This window comes from Manis javanica, chromosome 6, assembly GCF_040802235.1.
Source record: "Manis javanica isolate MJ-LG chromosome 6, MJ_LKY, whole genome shotgun sequence".
Taxonomy (NCBI): domain Eukaryota; kingdom Metazoa; phylum Chordata; class Mammalia; order Pholidota; family Manidae; genus Manis; species Manis javanica.
Window position 1 is genome coordinate 5,329,462 of NC_133161.1, and position 20,521 is coordinate 5,349,982.

General features: G+C 56.3%; 1 protein-coding gene across 6 annotated transcripts in view; it reads left to right on the plus strand.

The window, feature by feature from the left end:
- The window catches only part of SMARCD3 (SWI/SNF related BAF chromatin remodeling complex subunit D3), a 28,168-nt gene that overhangs the window by 1,748 nt on the left and 5,899 nt on the right, over nucleotides 1–20,521 (plus strand). Inside the window, exons 2-3 of one of the 6 annotated variants that reach the window (XM_073238213.1) lie at nucleotides 15–155; nucleotides 20,095–20,306. In XM_073238213.1, the coding sequence (XP_073094314.1) occupies nucleotides 117–155; nucleotides 20,095–20,306 (251 nt within the window). In that variant the 5' untranslated portion in view covers nucleotides 15–116. Of the gene's footprint in view, nucleotides 1–14; nucleotides 156–16,572; nucleotides 16,720–16,909; nucleotides 17,399–20,094; nucleotides 20,307–20,521 lie in introns of those variants that run through there. The other 5 variants (XR_012132046.1, XM_073238209.1, XM_073238210.1 and 2 more) reach the window with 5 other exon arrangements.

A 20,521-nucleotide genomic window follows, 5' to 3' on the forward strand; every position in this document is an offset into this window, starting at 1 on the left:
CCCTCTCCTTTCAGATCCTCCTCAGAATGGCCCTTGGTGCGGCAGGCACGGTGGGCTCTGGGCCCGGGCACCAAGGGGGCACTGGATGACTCCCCTGCTGCAGGACCCTGCCACCTATGACTCCAGGCCTTCAGCACCCACCCACCGTGGTACAGGTAGGTGCTGACTCCCCGGCCCAGCCCAGGTACAGGAGCCCTGGTCCCACGGAGAGCTGCTGGCCCTTGGCCTCTGCTCGTGCCTCTAGGTTCCCTCCTGGCACTTCTGCCGACAGGCAGACCCATGGTGGTGCCTCTTCTTATTCCCTCCCACAGCTGGAGCCTCTGCCCAGCCCCTGCTGGCATCTCCCTCCACCTGTGTGCTACCACACCACCACTTGCCAAGTGCCCCTCACCTGCCAGCATCCCCAGGTTTACCTCTCAGAGCCAGTTGAGGCCAAGGACAAGCAAGCCTGAAGCCATGGTTTTGGTTCGGGTCTGGATTGTTCTACTCCCTTCCCCACAGACACCCAGACGCACGCCTCCTCTCCCCCTTTCCAGGGCATGCACATTCCTGTGCCCCGCTTATGTGTTCTGCTAGCTGGGAGGAGCTAGCTGATCCCCGACACAACCTGGGCTCTAGAAGGCTAACCCCGAATGTGCTGTGGCAAACCTCTAGAAGCCCTGCAAGACCCAGGCAGGGGTTTGTTCTTGGCAGGAGTGGGCAGCCATGGCAGCCTGTTGCGTGGCTGCTGGCGGGCCGGCCCTGCAACACCATCAGCAGGCCCTGAGCTCAGAGGTGCTCTGGGCCAGTGCCCAGGAGCCGGACTCTCTCACAGTGGGGAGGATGGCCCGGCTGGTTCCACATCAGTCCCCCTGGTCCAGAAAGAGGCACTGAGGCCCAGCTGGGAAAACTGCCTAACCGAAAGCCCCATTCAGCTGTGGGGTGAGGGGAGAACTGGGTCTGAAGCATGGTCATCTGAGCTGCCTGCCAAGCCCCACCTGTCATGCCAGTCGCCTTGTGCCCCATGGATGGGAGTCACCTGGCAGCAGGCTGGGTGCTATCAGCCCTGGAAGTGAGAGGGCCCCAGACTTTGGGGATCCCATAGGAAGTGGCCCAGCAGACAATTCAGGCCTCGGGGCTCTGAGGAGGGAGACACCTGGAAAGGTCTTGGAAGGGGCAACTTGAAATGGGCTTTCAGAGAACAGGAGGGCGGGGTGGGCTGGTGCTGGCGGGCCAAGAGGTGGGCAGAATGAACAGCGGAGGGGCTCCTTCCCTGCCTCGGCTGCCCCCCCGACACACACACACCCTGTGTTTGGGTGGTTCCCAGGGCAAAATGTTCCTGAAAGGGCTGCTCAGGGAGCCTGGCTGGCCCAGAGGAGGAGCAGTACTGGGCAGTGGTGAGTGCCACCACCTGGTGCTGCCCATCTGGGAAGCCAATGCAGCGCTCTGCAGGAAAGCCAGGCCCCAAACACAGGTCCCACCCGCTGCCCTGCAACCTGACTACCCCCTTAGTGTAAGTGTGGATCTGCTCCTCCATTTGAGGCGGGTGGTTTTGTAAGGCAAAGTCCTAAAGAAAAAGTGTGAGCTAGTGTACTTTCTGGGCAGGGGTAAACCTCTGGGCTGCCTATGGGTGGAGGCCAGGTTGAGGGGTGGACGGCTGATGGGGAGGCAGCTGAGATCCCCTGCAGGTGCACCAGAGCCAGGCCCCCACATGGTGAGTCCTCATCAATTGTGGCTGATTTGGGGTGCATGGAGCTAAGCACTAGGGGGCTCTCCAGCAGCAGTTGGGGGGTGCCTGGGGCTGTTCCAAACCCTGCCTGAAGGAGGTGATCACCCTGAAGGATGGATGGGCTGTGAGGGATGAGAAGACTGGGGGGTTGGGAGGCTTTGGAGGCAGTGGTTCAACACCTGGTCCCCAACTGGCCCCTGTTATGAAGTGAAAGGAAGGTTCATATTAGAATTCCTGGGAGTCAGGAGTCCCCCCCCTTCCAAGTGATGAAGGTGGTGAGGGGTGAGTTGCTGCGGGAAGTTTCTGGCATTTTATTTGGGAGTCATGTTAACATAAAATGGGCCTTCTTCATTCAGCGTGTGCAGTCCCCGGCAGTGGCGCCGGCTTTGACGCTTGGCGGCTTGGGCACGTGCTGTCATTTGGATGCTGACAGGCCCTGCGCTGGCGTCTAGACGGCACGGGGGTGCGAGCCCAGGCATGCAGCAGCTGGAGGCTGTCTTTGCCCCAGCGCTCGCAGTGTGATTGCAAGTGAGAGCTCATTATTAGTGAGTGTTAAGTGGTGGAGGTAATGAGCTGGAGGTGTCATGGAAGGGGGTGTCACTGGAGGAGGCTGAGTTGCAGGGATTTGAGGGCACGGCCCTCAGGTTTGGCTGGGTTCTCAGTGCTGTTGAATTGTTGCAGAGCTGTGAGCCAGCTACTGGTGGGTGCTCAGCTGAGGGGCACTTTGGGGGGCCATAGTTGTGTCACCTGGTGTCCTGTGCTGGTGAGGGGTGTGCAGACCCTAAAGGGCTCTGTGGGGCATAGTTGCTCACTTCATTCTGACCCCCATTCTTGATTTGCTTCCCGAGCTGTGAAACCCATTGCTTTGTGACCTAAACTTCTGTCCAGGAAATTTGAGAATATGTCTCATGAGCATGTAGCCTATTCGTGCCTTTACTGGAATTTACAAATTTGGATCCTGTCCCACATCAACCTGCTTTCCAGACTGAAGAACATTCCGGGGCCCAGAGTAAGGGGCAGCCCACTGCGGGAAGGGGAGAAAAGCAGAGACCAGAGGTACAGGCAGATGTGCTTTTTTTCCACCCCACCTCACAAGAGAGGCAATTTGCAAAGACACACATAGTAAGGAAATCAGGGCATTAGGGATACAGGGCAGGGAAGACGTGTTATAGTTAAGAACAAGGTTAGTGTAAAAAATGCAAACCGTGAGGCCCTGAGGCCCCTTCCATGGTGGGGAAACCTGAGCAGTTCCGTGCCTTACACAGCCCATAAGACAAAAATCCAGCCACTTGTTCAAAAACACTGTTTTCTGGCCCTGAGACCCTGAGAAACCCCTCCTGTATATTGGCATAAGGGGCATACAAGTGACAGAGTTAAACAATGGCCTCAACAATGCCACACAGTTTCCTGGGACTGAGGCAAGGACTAATGACACAGTGCAGCCATGTGAATACTGCTGATTGTGTTGCATCAGGATGAAATTCGGAGCAGCTGGAGGAACGTACTGCCTGCCTCCAGGAAATACTATGTTAATATTTACAATAAAGTTTCCAATAAACACTAGGCAGCAAGAAAGTCTATTTAAAATAGGAGATCAAACACAGAGTTACAGTGTTGGGGTAAGGGTAATATCCTCATAGGCAAAAAAAGACCTCAGTCAGTACCTGTGCCCGGCAGGTGTGTTTGGGTACATACAGGGTGGGATCAGTACAGGCCTATGCCCTAGGCCCCTTGAGCCTGCTGAGAAATAGGCACAGATGTCAGAGACCCATCAGCTTTTCTGCAGGGAAAGGGGGACTGAAGAACGAGGCCCAGATGTCGAAGGCAGACCTCACACCCTAGACTGGGTTTGCTTATCTGGAGCACAGGAACGGGGGAGATGGGCTCCCTCCATTAGCAGGCATGCCTAAAAGGGAAGGGCAGGCACAAGGGACAGCCCTGACTTCCCCTTTCCCTCACCCAGCAGGGGAACTTGTTCAGTAGGTGCCAGACCTCCACCACCTCATCAGACAGAGCCCCACCCAAGGGGAACAGAGGCGGCAGGATCAGCCTGAGTCTTCTCTCCAGGGGACTAGAGTAGAAGTCTCCTTGTAACGACAAGAAGACAAGAGAGCAGGGTCCCTTCTGCAGTGGGGGTGAGGTTGGCCACATAGCTGACAGTGACAGAAGCTCAAGTCCAGACCTGTGGTGACCTTTGACCCCACCCCTTCCTTCTCCCTGCATCAGAACAATCCTTTTATTTGATTTTATTTCCTAGACAAGTCTCAATTGCATCTGCGTATTTTCTACATCACTACCCTAGTCAATGCTGCTGTTGCCTTCTGCCTGGACCACTGAGGCAGCCACCTAAGTGGTCGCTCAGCCTGGCCCCCTCCCCGCAACCCTAACCCACCAGAGCAGCCAGTTTCCTGCAACACAGACATGATGTGTTCCATTTTCCATTTCCTTAGGGACTGTCACTCAGAGCTTTCACATATGCCGTTCCCTTTGCCTATGATACCCTTCCAGCTCCCTTCACCTGCCCAATCAGGGTCATCCTTCGAGTCTCAACTTAAATACCACTTCTTCCAGGGACACTTTCACACCAATTAGATGTAAAGTCCCACCTTCTTTCTTGTAGCATATACCAAAATGTTAAATATTTCATTGTAGTGTTTCTTAAGGCAGACTGCATCTGTCTTTTTCAGCACAGTACAGAAAAATATTTCTTGAATGAATAAGGCGGTGGGGGTCAAAAAGGAGGTGACTGACAGCTGACCCTAAGGTGAGCCTGAGATCCCCTTGTTTTGCTGGCCCCACCCCTCTACACCCCATGACCCAAGAAGGGACCTTTTTTGCCTGTCCATCCTGACCTGGTGACACCTGAGCAGCTCCATACAGGTGCTCTCAGCCCACACCCAGCAGGACCCACCCCTCCAAAAGGACCTGCTCATGCAAGCTCATTCCAACTCCAGTTGTTCCTACGGTGAGGGAGAATCTTCCTGTGACCTTGAGGGCTACAGAGACTAAACCCTTTTCCACTTCATGACATTTGACCACCCTGGACATTTGTCCACACTCAGAGGCTGTTGTCCACACTCCCTGTGTCTGGCTCTCAGAAACATCCAGCTCTGGCTTCTTCAAATTTTCTTAACTAGGAACCTGTGCAAGCTGCCCGTGACCTTGGGCCCAGTGGGAGAACTGAAGGAGTAGGGCCACTAACAGTGTCAGGATTTGGAGCCACGCAGGCCTCTAGTGGAGGTGGTGCTCTGCCCCTTACCAGATTGGTCCACTGGGGAGAGACACGTAGGTCTGTAAGCCTCAGTGCCTTGTCTGTCAAATGAGACTTGATGTCCTTCTATATTCAGTGGGATGCTGACTGAGTACTAAGCACTCCGCACAAGACCCAGCGTATGCTGCATGCAGAGAGTGCCCCTTGTCACCATGTGGGTTAAAATGTGATGCGTAGCGCTGTTCCCACTCCAGGTGTCATCTGCAGACCCTGTGACCAGGGTCTCCCTTGGCTCCAGGTCCAGCTTGCTGTTCTGATTGCTGGTAGACCTTACACCGCTACCTCATAAAGGCCTAGAGTCCTCCAGAAGCCCCAGGGGCTTTCCTCCCACTAGCAGGGAAGTCCTTTCTCCCTGGTCCCTGTGAACTCAGATGCAGTTATCATGTTAACTTGAGCTCATCTTTCCAGCCAGCTGCTCTCCTACAGCCTGATGCAGTTTGCAGATTGAGAAGCCTGTCTTCTTGGCCTTTTATAAAGTTTTTAGTTGGAAATAAAAAAGTGAGCCAGTGGGGTCCCAGAGAAAGCCCTGTGGTTCTCTGGCTCTCCTGGGCTGTGAACAGGTTTGATCCAGTTTTAGCAGCTGAATCAACCAGCAGGGGCCCAGGTGGGTGGGCTTGGAGGAGGAGCTGCGGAGGGGGCGGGGCCTGAGTGGAGGGAGGAGAAGCCCAGCTCCTGCTTTGTCTACCATCCCACTCTACCCTGCTCCCAGCACCCCACCCCTCCTTTCCTCAGCAGCACCTGAGACTCCAGAGCAGCTCGATGGGGAGGATGGGAGCCCAGGGCTGGGTCGGAATACAGCACCCAGGGTGATGGAGAGTTTATTGAGTTTTAAGAACCGTTTTAAGAACTTCTCATGGCTCAGCTGATTTATCCTCTCCACAACACTATGCGCTAAACACTATTATTATCCTCATCAATGTTAAGATGAGAAACTGAGGCACAGAGAGGTTAAGTAACTTCCCATGGTTAGGGCAAGACCCAGCTGGTGTCTCTGCGCCACATCCAGCCCTCAGGGGTGTGCTGTGACCCAAACCACGGCGGCCCTCAAAGGGGCAAAGCAACCAGCCCTTGACACGGGCCCCAGCTGGTCCCCTTTCACCCGTAGCACTGAGGCCCAAGGTCAAAGTTGTCATTATGCACGAAGCTCATGATACTCATTTACATTAACTGCTGGGTTCCTAGGCACCTTAGAGTTTGCAACCCCTAAAATAGGGAATGGGGATGTGGTGAAATGGAGAGCTAGCACCCCTTCTAAAGGGACCACATGCCCCCCCCACAACCCTATCTGATTGTTTCCAAGTATATAGGTGGGCTTGTGTTGCCAGGTTTCTAGTATTTTAAGAGATTCTGGACACCTGGCTTTTTATGTGGACTCTCACAATTTTTAACTTTTTTTTTTTAAGTGTTTGAGACAAAACGTGGGCTAAGCAAGACCTGTCCATTTTGACGAGTTTGCACCATCCACCTTGAGCTTGCCTTACCCCATTAGCCATCACTGTCATCTTTCTGTCCTGCAGGCCCTGAACCCTAAATCAGCATTTCTCACTCTGGAACTTGAAGGTCCCAAGGCGTCAGTGGGAGCCAGTTTGAGAAACATTGCATTAAGAGTTGCTTTCACTTAAGGAGTGTCTCTTACTATCAGTGAATTATAAACAGGATGCAAAGAGTCTTGACAAAAACTTGAGGGCCCTCCCCAAAGCAGAGATTAGGAGCTGCACTTTGAGAATCATTGTTCATTAATCCTGAGTGACGGGCAACTAATGGGAAGGGCTGGCCTGTTGTAGAATCCCCCATCTCAGTCGGTCTGTGTTTTAAACTCAGAGCGGTGGCTGCTCTTTAAACACAGAGCAGTCTGTGTTTCAGCTGGATGGGGAGCCGAAAAGAATACTGACCTTGAGACCAGAATATGGCAGTCTGGGACCCATAGTTAGAGTACTATCTGGCCCTTTAATTTCCTGGGATGTTGAAAGAAAAAATTAAATAATGCATATTGAATTGTTTTGTTGGCTGGTAAGCTCCACAAAGGTGTATGTGTTCATTTGGAGGTGTTTGATTAAGTCTCTCCCAGAGTTTTGAGTATGACACATAAGTGTGGGCTGGATGGAGCGGTGTGTGGGTAAATATTTAACAACTGGTTTTTGACAGAGTGGGAAGGAAGGGGGAGCTAAAATCCGACTTGTATCATTTGCCAATTTCCATGGTGTAAATACTCCAGCCATGGTGGAGTTTAGACTATCCACGTGACTCCAGCACATCCCTGGATGTTACTGTGGTCAAGGAAGTTTGCTGCCAGTTGAAGACTAAGCCCGACGGATCTAGGTTGTCTGGAGAGACACTTACTTTTTGTCCTGGTGCCTGTCCTTTTTCAATACATCCAGCAAAGAATTGAATGAAGAGCAAAGATCATGCTCGCTGGATTTAAGAATGACACACAGCTGGAAAGGATGGTAAATACACACTGGATAACGGAAGGGAGATCCCAAAGCTCTCAAGCTAGAATAATGGGCTCGTTCTTACAAGATGAAGATTAACAGGAATAAATATAAGTGTCTACTCTTGAATTCCAAAAGGCAATTTTGTAAGTGTGGGATGGGGAGACATGTTTTAGCACAATCAGAGTAGAAAGAAAAATGAAGGTTTCATTGACTGTGAGTCCAAAGTGGGTCAAGTGGTTACCAAAGAGTGAGTCATCAATAACAGTGACAATTTCTTTCAGTCTTCTATGACTTAAAGAGAATTTCCTGCATGTCCTCTTATTACCATTCTGCTATTCACAATAACCCAGTGAGAGCAGTGAGGTGCTGGTATACCCATTTTAAAGATGAAGGGACTGAGGCTCAGAGAGGCTGACAAGACAGAGCCCTGTTGTCCTCCAGTCAATAGGTGGTGGAATAAAGACTCAAACTTGGGTCCTCCGGCACAGGTTCTGCCCTTTGTTGTGCTAATAAGCACACTGTTCTGATCACCACTTACTTTCAGTGGCATCAGGCAAACCAGAGGGGAGAGACCCCGAGGCCCAAGGGCTCAAGCAGGTCCCAGGGAGACCAAACCTAGGAAGAGTGTAGAGCCGGTTGGAGGCGGATGAGTTTCCTAGGACTGCTGTAACCAAGTTCCAGACTGGGTGGCTTCAACAGCGGAAATGTATTGTCTCCCAGGGCTGGAGGCTGGAGCTCCTCGGGTGGAGGTGTCAGCAGGGTTGGTTCCTTCTGAGGCTGTGAGGGGATCTGCCCCCAGCCTCTCTCCTTGGCTTGGTGGCTTCTTCTCCCCGTGTGTCTTCACATTATCTTCCCTATGCGTGTCTGTCTCTGAGTCCTAATTTCACCTATTTTATGAAAACAGCCATGTTGGACCAGGGCAGCCCTAATGACCTCACTTCAACTTGGTCACCTCTGTAAATGCCCTGTTCCCAAATAAGGTCACATTCTTAGGTCCTGGGGGTCAGGACTCCAACATGAATGTGTTGTGGGAGGAGACACAATTCAACCCATGACAGGGACTATGACAGCTGCCCTCAGAATTCGGGGTCGTCTTATGGAGGAGGGAGAAGAACCTCTGGGAGGTGCCCCTGGGTCACCCTGCCGCAGGAGGAACCTAAGCCCCGAGGGTCAGTTGGCTGGCTGCCACCGTGACATCCCTTGCGCACTTGACTGCTGGAGCACCAGCTCCTACCAGGGCTCAGGCCTTGCTCAGGGGGGAGCACGCAGAGGCAGCAGAAGGCCTCCAGCCCCTTCTGTTCCCACAGACAGCCCAGGTTTCAGAGCCCCGCTACCTCCACTGCCTGGCCTGCCCATCCTGCCACCTCTGCCAGGCCTGGGCGCAGCTCCCAGGGGTCCAGGGACTCCCCCCTCTGCCCTCCACTGGGCACGGCTGCAGCTGCTGCTCCCCACCACTGCCACCAAGGCCAGCTGGCCCACCAAGCCACAGTCCCCCTTCCCAAGAAGGCCCAGCATCAGGAATGAAAGCCCTCTCCCCTTCCTAGTGCCAGAACCAGCTGTCCTGGGGCAGGAGCTGACATGAGCTCCTCTCCCATCCTGACGTCCCCTTCAGGCCAGTCCTCAAACTCATTTTGTCCTGATGTCTGAGGCTGTGTCTAATGTGTGAGCCAACAGAACTTTGCACAGAGCATCCCATAGTAGGTGCTCACTAAACATGTGGAGGGGATGGTGGGGGTGGGGGAAGTCCGCCATCAGCAGCCCCCAAGCCTCAGCTTCCCAAGGCCCAACAAGTGTCCTCACAGATTCTCAGGCTGAAGTCCAGCTGAATCACTACTTGTGGTGGCTCCTGAGTGTTTCCCTTCCCCTCCTTCCCTGTGGCCCCCTGCACCTTTCTGGGTGGCACTCAGCGGCCTTCCCAGTAAGACCCACCCCACAGGCTGGTGGCCATTGTCTGCTCAAGGAGGCTTCCAGTGGTTAGGGTAGAACCCAGACTCCCCACAGGCTCCCAGAGCCACCATAATTAGCCCACTATGAATAATGGCCTGGCTGACGCCTCACAGGTACCCTCCATGGCATTTGTACCGGTCTCCAGGCTGAAGGGCTCTGCAGGCCGCCTGTTTTCACTACTCCCTTAGCCGGGGTGTGGTCAGCAGTGGGCCCCCAGGGCCTGAGGTAAGGCAGGGGCAGGCAGGCTTAGCAGCAGGAAGCCAGCCATAGCAGCAAATGACTGTTCGTTAGGTGTTGTCTCAGTGTCAGGCACTGTGCTCACTTCTGCACAAACACGACCTCCTTTTAATCTTCGTGTCCAGCTGTGAGTTGGCTGTGGGGCTCTCTGCCTTGCCGACTGGGAAAATGAGGCTCAGCAAGGTCGAGTAACTTGTACAAGGTGATGGTCACTCAGTGGCTGAGCTGGGTGGGAACCCAAGCCAGGCTGACTCTAAAGCAATGGTTCTCAATCCAGGGAAAATTTCACCAAGGAACAAAGGACGATGTCTGGAGATATATTTGCTTGTTGCACTGGGAAGGGGCGGTAGTGCTTGTAAAATGTATATTGGATAGAGGCCAGGGATGCTGCTAATATGGTATGATACATGAAACTGCCTCCACAATGAAGAACTACACAGCCCCAAATGCCAACAGTGCCGGGTTAAGAAGCCCTGTTCTTGAGTCCAAGCTTATTGCCATCTACTATGGAGCCTGCAGACACCCTACCCAGGGCAGTGGGCTCAGGGGAGGGCAGGAGCCCAGAAGAACTGGAGCAATAGGCTGTGCAGTAAGGGCCCTGTTGTCACAGCCCTGGCCCAAGACAGACGGGGTTGCAATGGCCAAGGCAGGGAGCCCAGATCTGAGAGCCAGGATATGGGGTCAGGGCAAGTTGAGGGGCTACCTGGGGGGATTATTATAAAGGTGGGCTGGGGGCAGTAGCTTTAGTTACAAAGGTTGTCAGGAGTCAGTGATTTACAAAGGTTGTCAGGAGTCAGTGATGGTCTGCCAAGCAGGTCCAAGCCCTGAGGCCACGCCCTCCATCTCCTCCCACCCCTGTCACTCCACTGTGAGTCTTCCTGAAGCCACTTGGCTGTCACCACCCAAGAGTAAAGCATGGTCTGCTGACTTAAAGGGTCTGCTGTGTGGGGACACTGAAGAGGCTGAGCCCAGCTCTGACCATGAAATTGTTGGTTGTAGACAGGCCTTGAGAACTACCTCTCAATCCCACATACTTTCTCCTGGTCCCCCAAGAAATCTGTGGTCCTCTGTGCCTAGATGGAGCTTTTCACCTTTGGCTCAGATCATTTCTCCTACCCTTCTCATGTCAGGTTGGACCCTGAGTTCTCCAGACCTGTGGCCACCAAGTGGGACCAGGAAGGCAGGAGAAGGTGGTGATGGGGTTTCCCCAGAGCACCACCTGCCAATGGCCAATGGCCAATGGCCAGCCACCCACAGGTTGGGAAGGATGCACACACCAAGGTAGCTAGATGGAGGTTCTTTGGAAGCATGTGTTTCGGAAGCAGCATCAGCTGGGAGTGAGGAAGGGGAGGACTTGGGGGTTGGAGGAGGAAGAAGACCTGGAAAACTCGAGTGGAGGAGCAGGAGTGGGAAACAGAATGGACGAGGAGGCCAGTGGGGCAGCAGGAGGCTGCCTGCAGTCAGTGCTCCCTCAGTGACAGAGAGACCAGGTCAGGGCGGCTGTGTGCCTTTCTTGAGCCACGTTCAGGTGCCCAGGCCCAGGGGAGGAGTCAGTGAAGCTGGATTTAACTCTTAAGTAAGAGATTCAAGAGTACATGCAAGTTGAACGGGACATTTTCTTATGTATATTTTGCCATAATTTGTTAAAAAGTATATCTAAGTGTGTGGTTGTGATGGGAGGTCAGAGAAATGGACAGAGGCTCCAGTGGAGTTGCAGGCTTTGGGGACAGAGTGAGCTGGAAAGAAAGGAGGCAGGGGTCAGAGTGTGCAGTACTGATACCAGGGTGGGGGCTGCAGTAGCCGGAATGACAAAAGTCCAGGAGATGGTCCCTGCCTGTGTGGCTGAGGGAGGGTGGAGGTTCGCCAGAGGACAGGTGGCCTGGGAACCCCGACCAGGTGTGGGAGGATGGTCTGTGAGGATCCTGCACAGGAGCAGGAGGAAAACGGGAGTCATGCTGGAGGCAGCCGCAGCCAAACGGGAGCTAGAGCCCTTGGGAGATGAAGGCGCCACGTGGGGCAGTAGGAGGTCTAGAAGCAGCAGGGGGCGCGGAAGGTCCCTAAACCACCACAAGGCCAGTGGCAGGGGGACTCTGAAAACACTGCCACCAGGTGGAGGGGTTCAGGAAAGCAGTTCCTCAGGGAGGACCTGGCTTTTTTCACAGGAAGACAAAAGGATGTGGGCAGAAGTGGCTATGGAGGGGAGAGTAATCAGAGGTGCTGGGGGTGGGGCCCCTGTCTGCCCAGAAAGAGGAGGGCTGGGGCCTAGGGGCCTTGGGGACCAAGCGGGGTTGGAGGACCGGCTTCAGCCCGACAGAAGGTGTCCTGGGGACAGCAGGGCAACTTGTCCCAGCCAGGCAAGTTTGGGGCCAGTGAAGAGGTAGTGCAGGCAGGAGGGGCTTATTGCCGCGCGGAGTCTTGACAGCCTGGAGGGCCTGAGGCCACTGATCCCTCTTGCTTTGCCCCTGAACCTGGCCAGACAGGCTGGTGTTGGCCCCGAGGGAGACGGGTGGAGAGTGAGGCCGGTTCTGTGGGACATGAACCTGCTGCCCAGCAGGCAGAGCCATGCCGCCTTCCACCCCTAGGCCACAGAACAGGAGGGCCATAGAACAGTTGGAGCACCCCACAGGATCCCACATACACACCACCCCCAAACTCCCCAAAATGGGACCAGGCTAGTGTGGCTTGTTTTGCACAGCAGCACAAGCTGTTGGGCACAAGCTACTCTAAAGACCACCTGATCAAGGGCCGTGAGGGGAGGACTGGCTGGGATCCAAAGCATGTCATCCCTCTGGGCCTGTGGGTGCTCGAGCCCTGGAGGCCAAACTCTTCACTCTGGTGACCAGCAGTTTCAGAGGTTATTGTGTGTGCCACGTATGTGGGGTGGGGGGGACAGGTCAAGGAGCGCCCCATTAGACAGATAAAGAGAGGAAGGAGCTACTCCTTCAGCTAATCTTTATCATGCGTTTGTTTACTGTATAGGACCCTGGGGACCTCAAGGCAAGGCCTTGCCCTGCTTGAAGGAGGCTGACAGCCTAGTGGTGAAGGCTCAAAGGAGGGTGTGAGAAAGGGCCCAGGCTTCACTGTGGGGTATTAGCACCCCTTACTTGGCGTGGGCCTGTTCTGTCTCTCTCTCTACCCGGCCTGTCTAGTCTTTCTGGATTTCTGTCTCTATCTTATGGAATCCTTGAATTTCAGGGCAGGGAGGCTATGCTCCTCATAAGGAAACTGAGGGGCAAGGAGGTACAACTACTTGCCCAAGGTCACACAACTTATCAGGTGTCCTACTTCTTCGTTTTTTCTTCTCTTGTATTTGTTTTCTTGTGTGTGTTTGTAAAACTGATGCAGAAAGGCGAAGTCAGAGAGAAACAGACGGCCCTCTTGATAGTAGCATGGGTGTCCTGGGCACAGAAACATTCTGGGACAAAAAGGGAGGGACCCAGTACTGCTTTGGTCTGGGCAGTGCGGTGGGGTAGCCAGGAGGAGGAAGACTGTGCCGTGACGCCCCTTGGTCTGCTCTGCCAACGTCCTGTCTGCCAGCTGGAGGAGCCCCACACTAGAGGTGGAAGTTAGGGTGCAGAGTCCTCTCCACACGTCTCTGGGGGGCTGGGGTTAATCTTTGTGTCCAGCTGTGAGTCAGGCAAGTAGGCCAGGCAAGTAGGCTGGGTCAGAGCTGCCCAGAGGGGTTAGTGACCAGAGGAGAAAGTGAGGGCTGGGCTTAGGAATGAGCTAGAACACAGAAATCAGGGGTCCTCAGCCTGAACACCGCAGCGTCTCACTTCATTCTTTCTCTCCCTCTGTCTGTGTGTCCGTCTGTCTGTCTCTCACACATGCACACACACATACCCCAATCCGTGAGAATGATTTCATTCCGCTATGGAACGCTTTATTGCTGGGGGTAGGGGGAAAAGGGGGCAGCAGAAAGAGGTCTCTCCTTCAGCCTAGTTTCCTTTGTTCCTTCGCGCCTGCCCCCCTGCCGTTCCCAGCCCCTTCCTCCCCTCCTAGCCGCCTTCTCCCACCCACCCCTCGCCCCTCCGCCCTTGAGCTGGGTCCCCGCTACGGGCCGTCCGCGGGAGGCGTGGGGGGGGAGCAGGCCTCGGCCCGGCCGCCCCTCGGTGGCCGCCCTCCCGCAGGGAAGGAGTTAAGTCTCGCCGCCTCCCCCTCCCTCGCCCCTCCCGCCGCCGAGTCCTGCCGCTAGGCCCAGGGCTGACCTTCACCGGGAGGGAGGCCGCAGTGCGCAGGCCCGGGCCGGGAGGGCGAGGGAGGGCCGCCGCCGACGGGACGTGCCCCCCGCGCTGGCCGCCGCCCGCGCGGTCGCGGTTGACGGCGGGGGGGTGGGGACGCCGAGCCCGTCCCGCCATCCGCGGCGCATCTCTGCGCGGGGAGAGGCGCTTTGCCATTTGGTGCTGGTGGTGCTTCGGCGAGGAAAGGAGAGATGGGGGGACGGCAGGGGGGACTCCGGCTCCGGGCCGCCAGGCGGCCGCCCTCTGCCCGGACACGCGCACGGCCCGCTCGGAGCACGGAATGGTTCGGCCTTTCGGGACCAAACACCCAGTCCGCCCAGAGGAAGGCCCCTGCGCACTGGAATCTTAGCTTTCCCTGGAGCCTGCAGCTGGCATTGCTGAGCCCCCTTTTGAGGCTGAGCCACTGGGGATCCTGGCCTTTGTGAGGTGGGAGCATTGGTCGGGACACCCACACTGGCGCATTTGCTTTCTTGTCTGAAGGATCCCCCCGTGTCTGCACACCTAAGGTCACACCTGTAAAAGCAGTGTGCAGACTGTCTGCTGGTGGGTGCCTTGTGAATCTGGCCTTGTGAGTGGGATGTGGAGGTGGTCGAGGTGTGCCTGTGTGCAAATCATTGTGGCTCTCCTTGTCCCTCTGGCCTTTGCATTGGTGTATGTGCTTGGGGGGTTGACAGGCATGCTTTATATATTTGTTGTCTGTGCACACATAAGGATGTCTCCCAGAGAGGTGGCTGCAGACAGAGGCCCTAGTCCTGGGGTGGCCCAGGAAGGGGTTTCTATGGACTTGAGTAATACCAGCAACTCTGGTACCACCAGGGCCCTTGGTCTAACCGTCTCCTGCAGTCTCCTCCTCCACCAAGACCATCCCCTCACAAAGGCTGGGTGTTCCCACTGTCCTTCAAGCCTTGCCCTTGAACTTCTCAGCTGCTCACACTGGGGTGCCCATCCACCTCCTCTGCTGTCCAACATTTCCCAAAAGACCTCTGCAAGGGCTGAGAACGCTGAGCTTTACACAAAGCCTAGAGGTGTCTGCCCCTGCCCCAGAATGCCTGAACCTCCAAGGTCTATGGTTTCACATGTCTGGCTAGAAGCACCCACAGCAGGTGGGGTATCCATGGTGACTCACTTTCAGGTAAGTGGCAGAGTCCCAGCTCTGTCCACTGGCCCACTGAGCTTTGGGTGGTTGCAAGTGTTAGCAGGCACTCGCTCATGAATCCCTGGGTCCAGGCACCGGTGGAGAGTGAGACTTGAAGACCAGTCCCTGACTTCAGAGTCTATTTGGGAAACCGAGCCTAACACACATGGAACATGGGGCATATCAGACATTAGGCAGGTAAGTGCCAATTCATGGCACAGGATAGATGGCAATGAGCATTCAGAGAAGAGAAAGATATGGGCACAGGAGTGGGACCAGGGAAGCCTTCCTGGAGGAGGTGGTGCCTGAGCTGAGCTTTAAAGGATGAATGTGATCTGGACAGGCAGAGCAGTAAAGTGATTCCAGGCAAAAGACTGGAGGGAGCAGAGGCTTAGAAATGGGAATGAGTGAGGGGTTTGAGAGGTTAGTGAACAGACTGGAGAGATTACTTCCCCAGGTTACCAGCAGCCACCTTCATGCTCTATGGCAACCATCCACCCATTCCCACCCCACCAGGGCCCAGTCTCTGTGTATGGGGGTCTGGGGTGAAACCCAGATAGAGATTCTGTAGGAAGAGATCTCCAGGACCCCTGTCAGTTGGAGAAGAGGCTGGGCCACATGCCCTCTCTGGCCTTGCAGAAGATTGATAGTGGGCATCTAAATGAACAGTGACTGCCAGGAGCACACCAGAGCCCCATGAAATCAGGCTGCAGGTGAAAAAGACTCCCTAGGCAGAACACTCCCCCTGGTTCTTTGTCCTGACCTCTGAAGGCATTCTGAAAGGTCGAGGGTCAGGATCCTCCAGTGTAACACTGGGTCTTCAGGATCTAACTTCAAGTAAGTTTTCCAACAAGCCCTTCCCAGCATCGTCCCATTCTCACCTAGATTCTGACTGTGCAGTCGCAGGAGGCTCATAAGCTTGACCCACAGTTGTCCCAAAGCCCAGGCTCTTCCTCCGGAGGAGGAGAGAGGGGTGTGGCTTTTGAGAGCGTGGGCGGGGCCGGGCTCCCAGCCTAGGGATCTCAGGAATTGTGCCTCCTGTTTCCTGTCCCTCCTTCATCCCAGGGACGACCAGCTCCCTCCACACTCCCCCTTCCGGGGCTCCCTCAAAACCCACACCTACCCTTGCTTTCTTTAGTGTCTTGAGATCGGCCCTCCCACACCCAGCAGCCCCAACTCCTCTGGGTCCCCTACCCCACCCCACACCCCATTCCAAAGCCATCAGGCCCTGCTTGCCTCATTCTCTCCACCCTTCCACCCAAACACCCACCCCAGCTCCTTGCCTTCCCTAACATTTTCTCTTCCTGTTCTCCTGAGCCCAATCCACCTCCCTCTTTCCGAAATACTTCCCCTATTGCCCTTACTTTCTCACATGGAGACAAACAAAGACTCACATACCCCGAAATAGACTCACACGGAGCTGGAAGACACAAGCCATGTCCTGCCACACACTCACCCGCACTGCGCACACACGCACTAGGGGCTCTCCTGGAGGAGGCATACAGAGAAGGCATTTGTCTGTGCACGCACGTAAACATCCACACCCACAGCCACCGAGCCTTGCCCACACAAGGGTGCAGACACACACGGCAGGCGAGACAAGGGCGCACACATCTGTGGACGGACGGGAACACCGCCTCCCGGGCACACCCACCACTGCTGGCCCCGCGCAGGAGGAAGGCCTTCTCCGGCTCCGGCTCCCCCCAGATTCCTTCCAGCGAATGTTTCCCAACTTGGCCTGCCAGGTCTCTGGGGAAAGGGCCTCAGAAATGCAGCAGGAGCCACTTGGGGGAAAGTTGGAACTGACTGTTCCCTGCCTGGCCCTGCCGGCGAATTCCCTAACCGGGAAACTATTTGTGGCCAGAGCCCGGGTGGCCGGCGAGCCCCCCGCCACCTCCCCTCCCGTCCTCCCTCCCCGCGCCGCCTCCCCGCGGCCCTTGGGCAGCCTCGGGCTGCAGCTCCTCTGCCCAGCGCCCAGGAGCCGGGCTTGCCGGCGTGCGTCGCCGCTTATCTGCGCTGTTTGGACAGCGAGGGTTGGAAAAGCAGGCTTTTCTGTCCCCGCCGAGTCAACAGGCAGACCCCGGGCCGCCGGACTATTTCTGTCTTATCAGTGCAGGAATGCGGCAGCCGCGGCGGCGGCGACGGCGGCGGCGGGCGGGCGGCGGCGGCGTGGGCCGTGGGCCGTCAGGGCAGCCCTGAAGGGGCCCCCTCCCCACTCCGCTCGAGTAGAAGTGTGAGAGAGCCCAGCAGGACTCAGAGGGGAGAGTTGGAGGGAAAAAAAAGGCAGAAAAGGGAAAGAAAGAGGAAGAGAGAGAGAGAGTGAGAGGAGCCGCTGAGCCCACCCCGATGGCCGCGGACGAAGTTGCCGGAGGGGCGCGCAAAGCCACGAAAAGCAAACTTTTTGAGTTTCTGGTCCATGGGGTGGTGAGTGGGGGAAAGTTAGCGGGGGAGGGTGAGCGAGCTGGCTCAGACTGAATGGAGGGATGATCGGGAGGGGCCGGGAAGGGTCTCCCGGTCTCCCAACCCTCTAGCGGGGGCGCCACGGCCCATGGCCCAGCCCCAGGGCTGTGCTGGCACCCTGGCACCCGAACACGTCGTCAGGCGCCGGCTGGGGATGAGTGCCGGGGTGGGGAAGGGAGGCGTTTGCATGGGTTCTTGTCAGGGGCTACGGGTGGGACTTGGGGATTGCCCCCAAGTGGGGGGTCCCCTCTATACCAGATGTTGTCTTCCATTCTTTTCCTCCTGGGCCCAGGTATTACCCCCTGCCCTGAGGGTGGGGGTGGGGGACATGGCATCGTCAGACCTGGGCTATCTTTTCATGCCTGGGACAGTGTCTGTGTCTCTGGAGCAAGAAGCAGGTGACCCTGAAGGCACTGTGAGTGGGAAGCTCTCTGGCTGAACAACCTCTGCATCCCAGCGATAGAATTCTGGGGCTTTGCTGATGGTCTCTGCCATCAGGGTCAGAGAGAGGCCCTCTCTAGGGGCAGACCCCAAATTAAGGGGTCTGAGGATCCCCTTGGCAGACTCAGCCACAGGAAGCTAACATCCTTAATGTCTCAAAGGTGTGAAGGAAGGGGTGGAGTCAGGGACTTGAGGCCTAGAGACCAAAGGGGCAGGGTGGTACCATTCTGTCACAAGCATGCTTGGAAGGCATGCAAAGAGCCTGAGGAATCCCAGGGTGACCAAAGGGGATGGGACCTCAGGCTGAGGCAGCAGGGGCCAGGTGGTGAGTGGAATGGGACCATCAAGGGTTCCAGGACTTGGGATAGGTCCTGGGGTTGGAGCCAGGTATAGAGGAAGGAGTCAGGTTTGTTATGGCCAAATTTGGTTGTGACTCCAAGGAAGGCACATTCTCAGTGATGGAGGCCAGAGTCCTTAGAATCTTGATCCTTCATTGGGTGGCCCTGGTGGCTGGCACAGCTGTCTGGGGGCTCTGAAATCCTCCCTCTCTGGGCTTCTTCATCAGATCAGTGAGTATTGAAAAATGGGAGAGCAGCTAATAGGGAAAAGGGGCTTCCCTGGGGCAGCCTGTCTCCCAGCACCAGGGATCTCTGGAGTAGCTTTCCAGGGGTGCCAGTACCTTGCTGCTTGGTGGAATCCCTTTAAAAAGGCCCTTCTAGAGAACTATACACTTGGATTTTTTATTTGGACAAGTTAGAGCTTCAGTTTTGGGGTGTCTGCAAGTCATACAGCTCCATTCCCAGTGCTGGTGGGGCTGCGACTGTGTTCCATTCTGGGCTGCCACCCTGGAGGTGTGAGTGACAAGGTCAGGTGGGGTGGGGAAGGCAGACACATGAACAGGCAGGTTGCACTGTGGGAGAGATGGGCAGAGACAGCTGGCTGGCTGGGGCTTAGGGTTAGACATAGTGCAGGAGCGACAGCAGGGAGAGTTGGCAGAGTCACCAAGCTCAGGGTCAGGGTTCCTCCTGTGCCCAGGGCCTGCTGCACCCCTGGGGGTGAAGTGGGTAATGTTTAAGTGATAACGGGGGCACAGGGTCTGCATTCCTTGCTCCCTAATCCTTCCTGCTCTCCCAGCCCCAATCCCACCCACCCTCCAATTTCCAGCCCCTCTGGCCCTCCCCAAACCCACTTCTGGAATCTGGCCAAGTAGGGTTTAAAAAGTCTGTGAAACACTTCACTCTGAATTTGCATCTCATCTACATCCAATCTGAAGTGGCAAGGAAATACACCTGCCTCATTTCCCTCTCCATGCCACCTCTTAAACCCTGACTTTTGACCCCACTGGGGCAGGTGGGTGTGAAGTAGAGGAGGGAGGTAGGATGAGACCATCTCTGGTGAGCCGGGCAGACAGGAAGGGAGGGATGAATGTAAAAAGAAATGCTGCTGCCTTGACCTGCCCAAACCCTCGGGGCAGCTCACCTCCGACCCAGCTCCCCATGGGCCTCCTCACCAGAGAATCCAGGCAGGGTTTGACCTCAGCCGGGTTGCTTCCAGTCCCACCTCCAGTCTTCACCTTGGAAGCAAATTATGGGAATGGGCTACATCTGCCAAGAGGGCGGGGGTTAAGGCCGAGGGGTCAAAAGCAGGGGCCCAGAGGGGAGTGGCTGGAGATGGGTGGCAGAAGTTGGAGCCGGGAGCCCAGTTCCTAACCTAGATGAAGCAGCAGAGCTCAAAAGCCCTGGCCCCTCAGGAAACCGCCGCTAGGTGCAGCCTTGTGCCAGGAGGAGCTGTGTGACCTTGGCTAGGTTGCTTTTCTCCTTGAGCCACGGTTGTCTCATCTGTCAAGTGGGGATGGAAGGACCCACTCATTCTGTCTTGCAGAAGAGAGTGTGGATGTGAACATCCTTTGAAAAGGTTGAAAGGCGCCATTAATATTCATTTTCGAGGTACCTTCCACAAATCCGAGGCTGGCAATGACCTGTGCAGTTGCCTGGCTTCAGTTAGCTTCCTGCAGCGAGACGCAAAGCGCCCTCCGCCAAAGCCGCGCGGTTCCGGCGGCCCTGCCCCTCCCACCTCTCGCGCACGCCGGCGGCATCAGGGTCACCGGCCTCGGGGCTTGGGATGGGGGAGACGCGGCTGACCGCGCCTGGAGCCCAGGCCCGGGTCTGACCGGCGGGCGCCTGTTTCTGCTTCACCCCTGCCCTCCCCCCACCGCCCAGCGCCCCGGGATGCCGTCTGGAGCCCGGATGCCCCACCAGGGGGCGCCCATGGGCCCCCCGGGCTCCCCGTACATGGGCAGCCCCGCCGTGCGACCCGGCCTGGCCCCCGCGGGCATGGAGCCCGCCCGCAAGCGAGCAGCGCCCCCGCCCGGCCAGAGCCAGGCCCAGAGCCAGGGCCAGCCGGTGCCCACCGCCCCCGCGCGGAGCCGCAGGTGAGTGGGGCCCAACGCGGAGGGGGCGGCCACAAGACCCGCAGGGACAGGGTGGGCGAGGAGCGGGAGTGGAAGGGGCAGGGAAGAATGATCAGCAGGGAGCGAATCGTCCTGGGCGGGATGCCCTCGGGGGAGGTGGGCTGCGGGGCACTGGTCTCGTTCCTTTGTGTGCCCACTGTAGAGACTGAGGCTGCGGCCGCTGCGCCCTTCTCCTG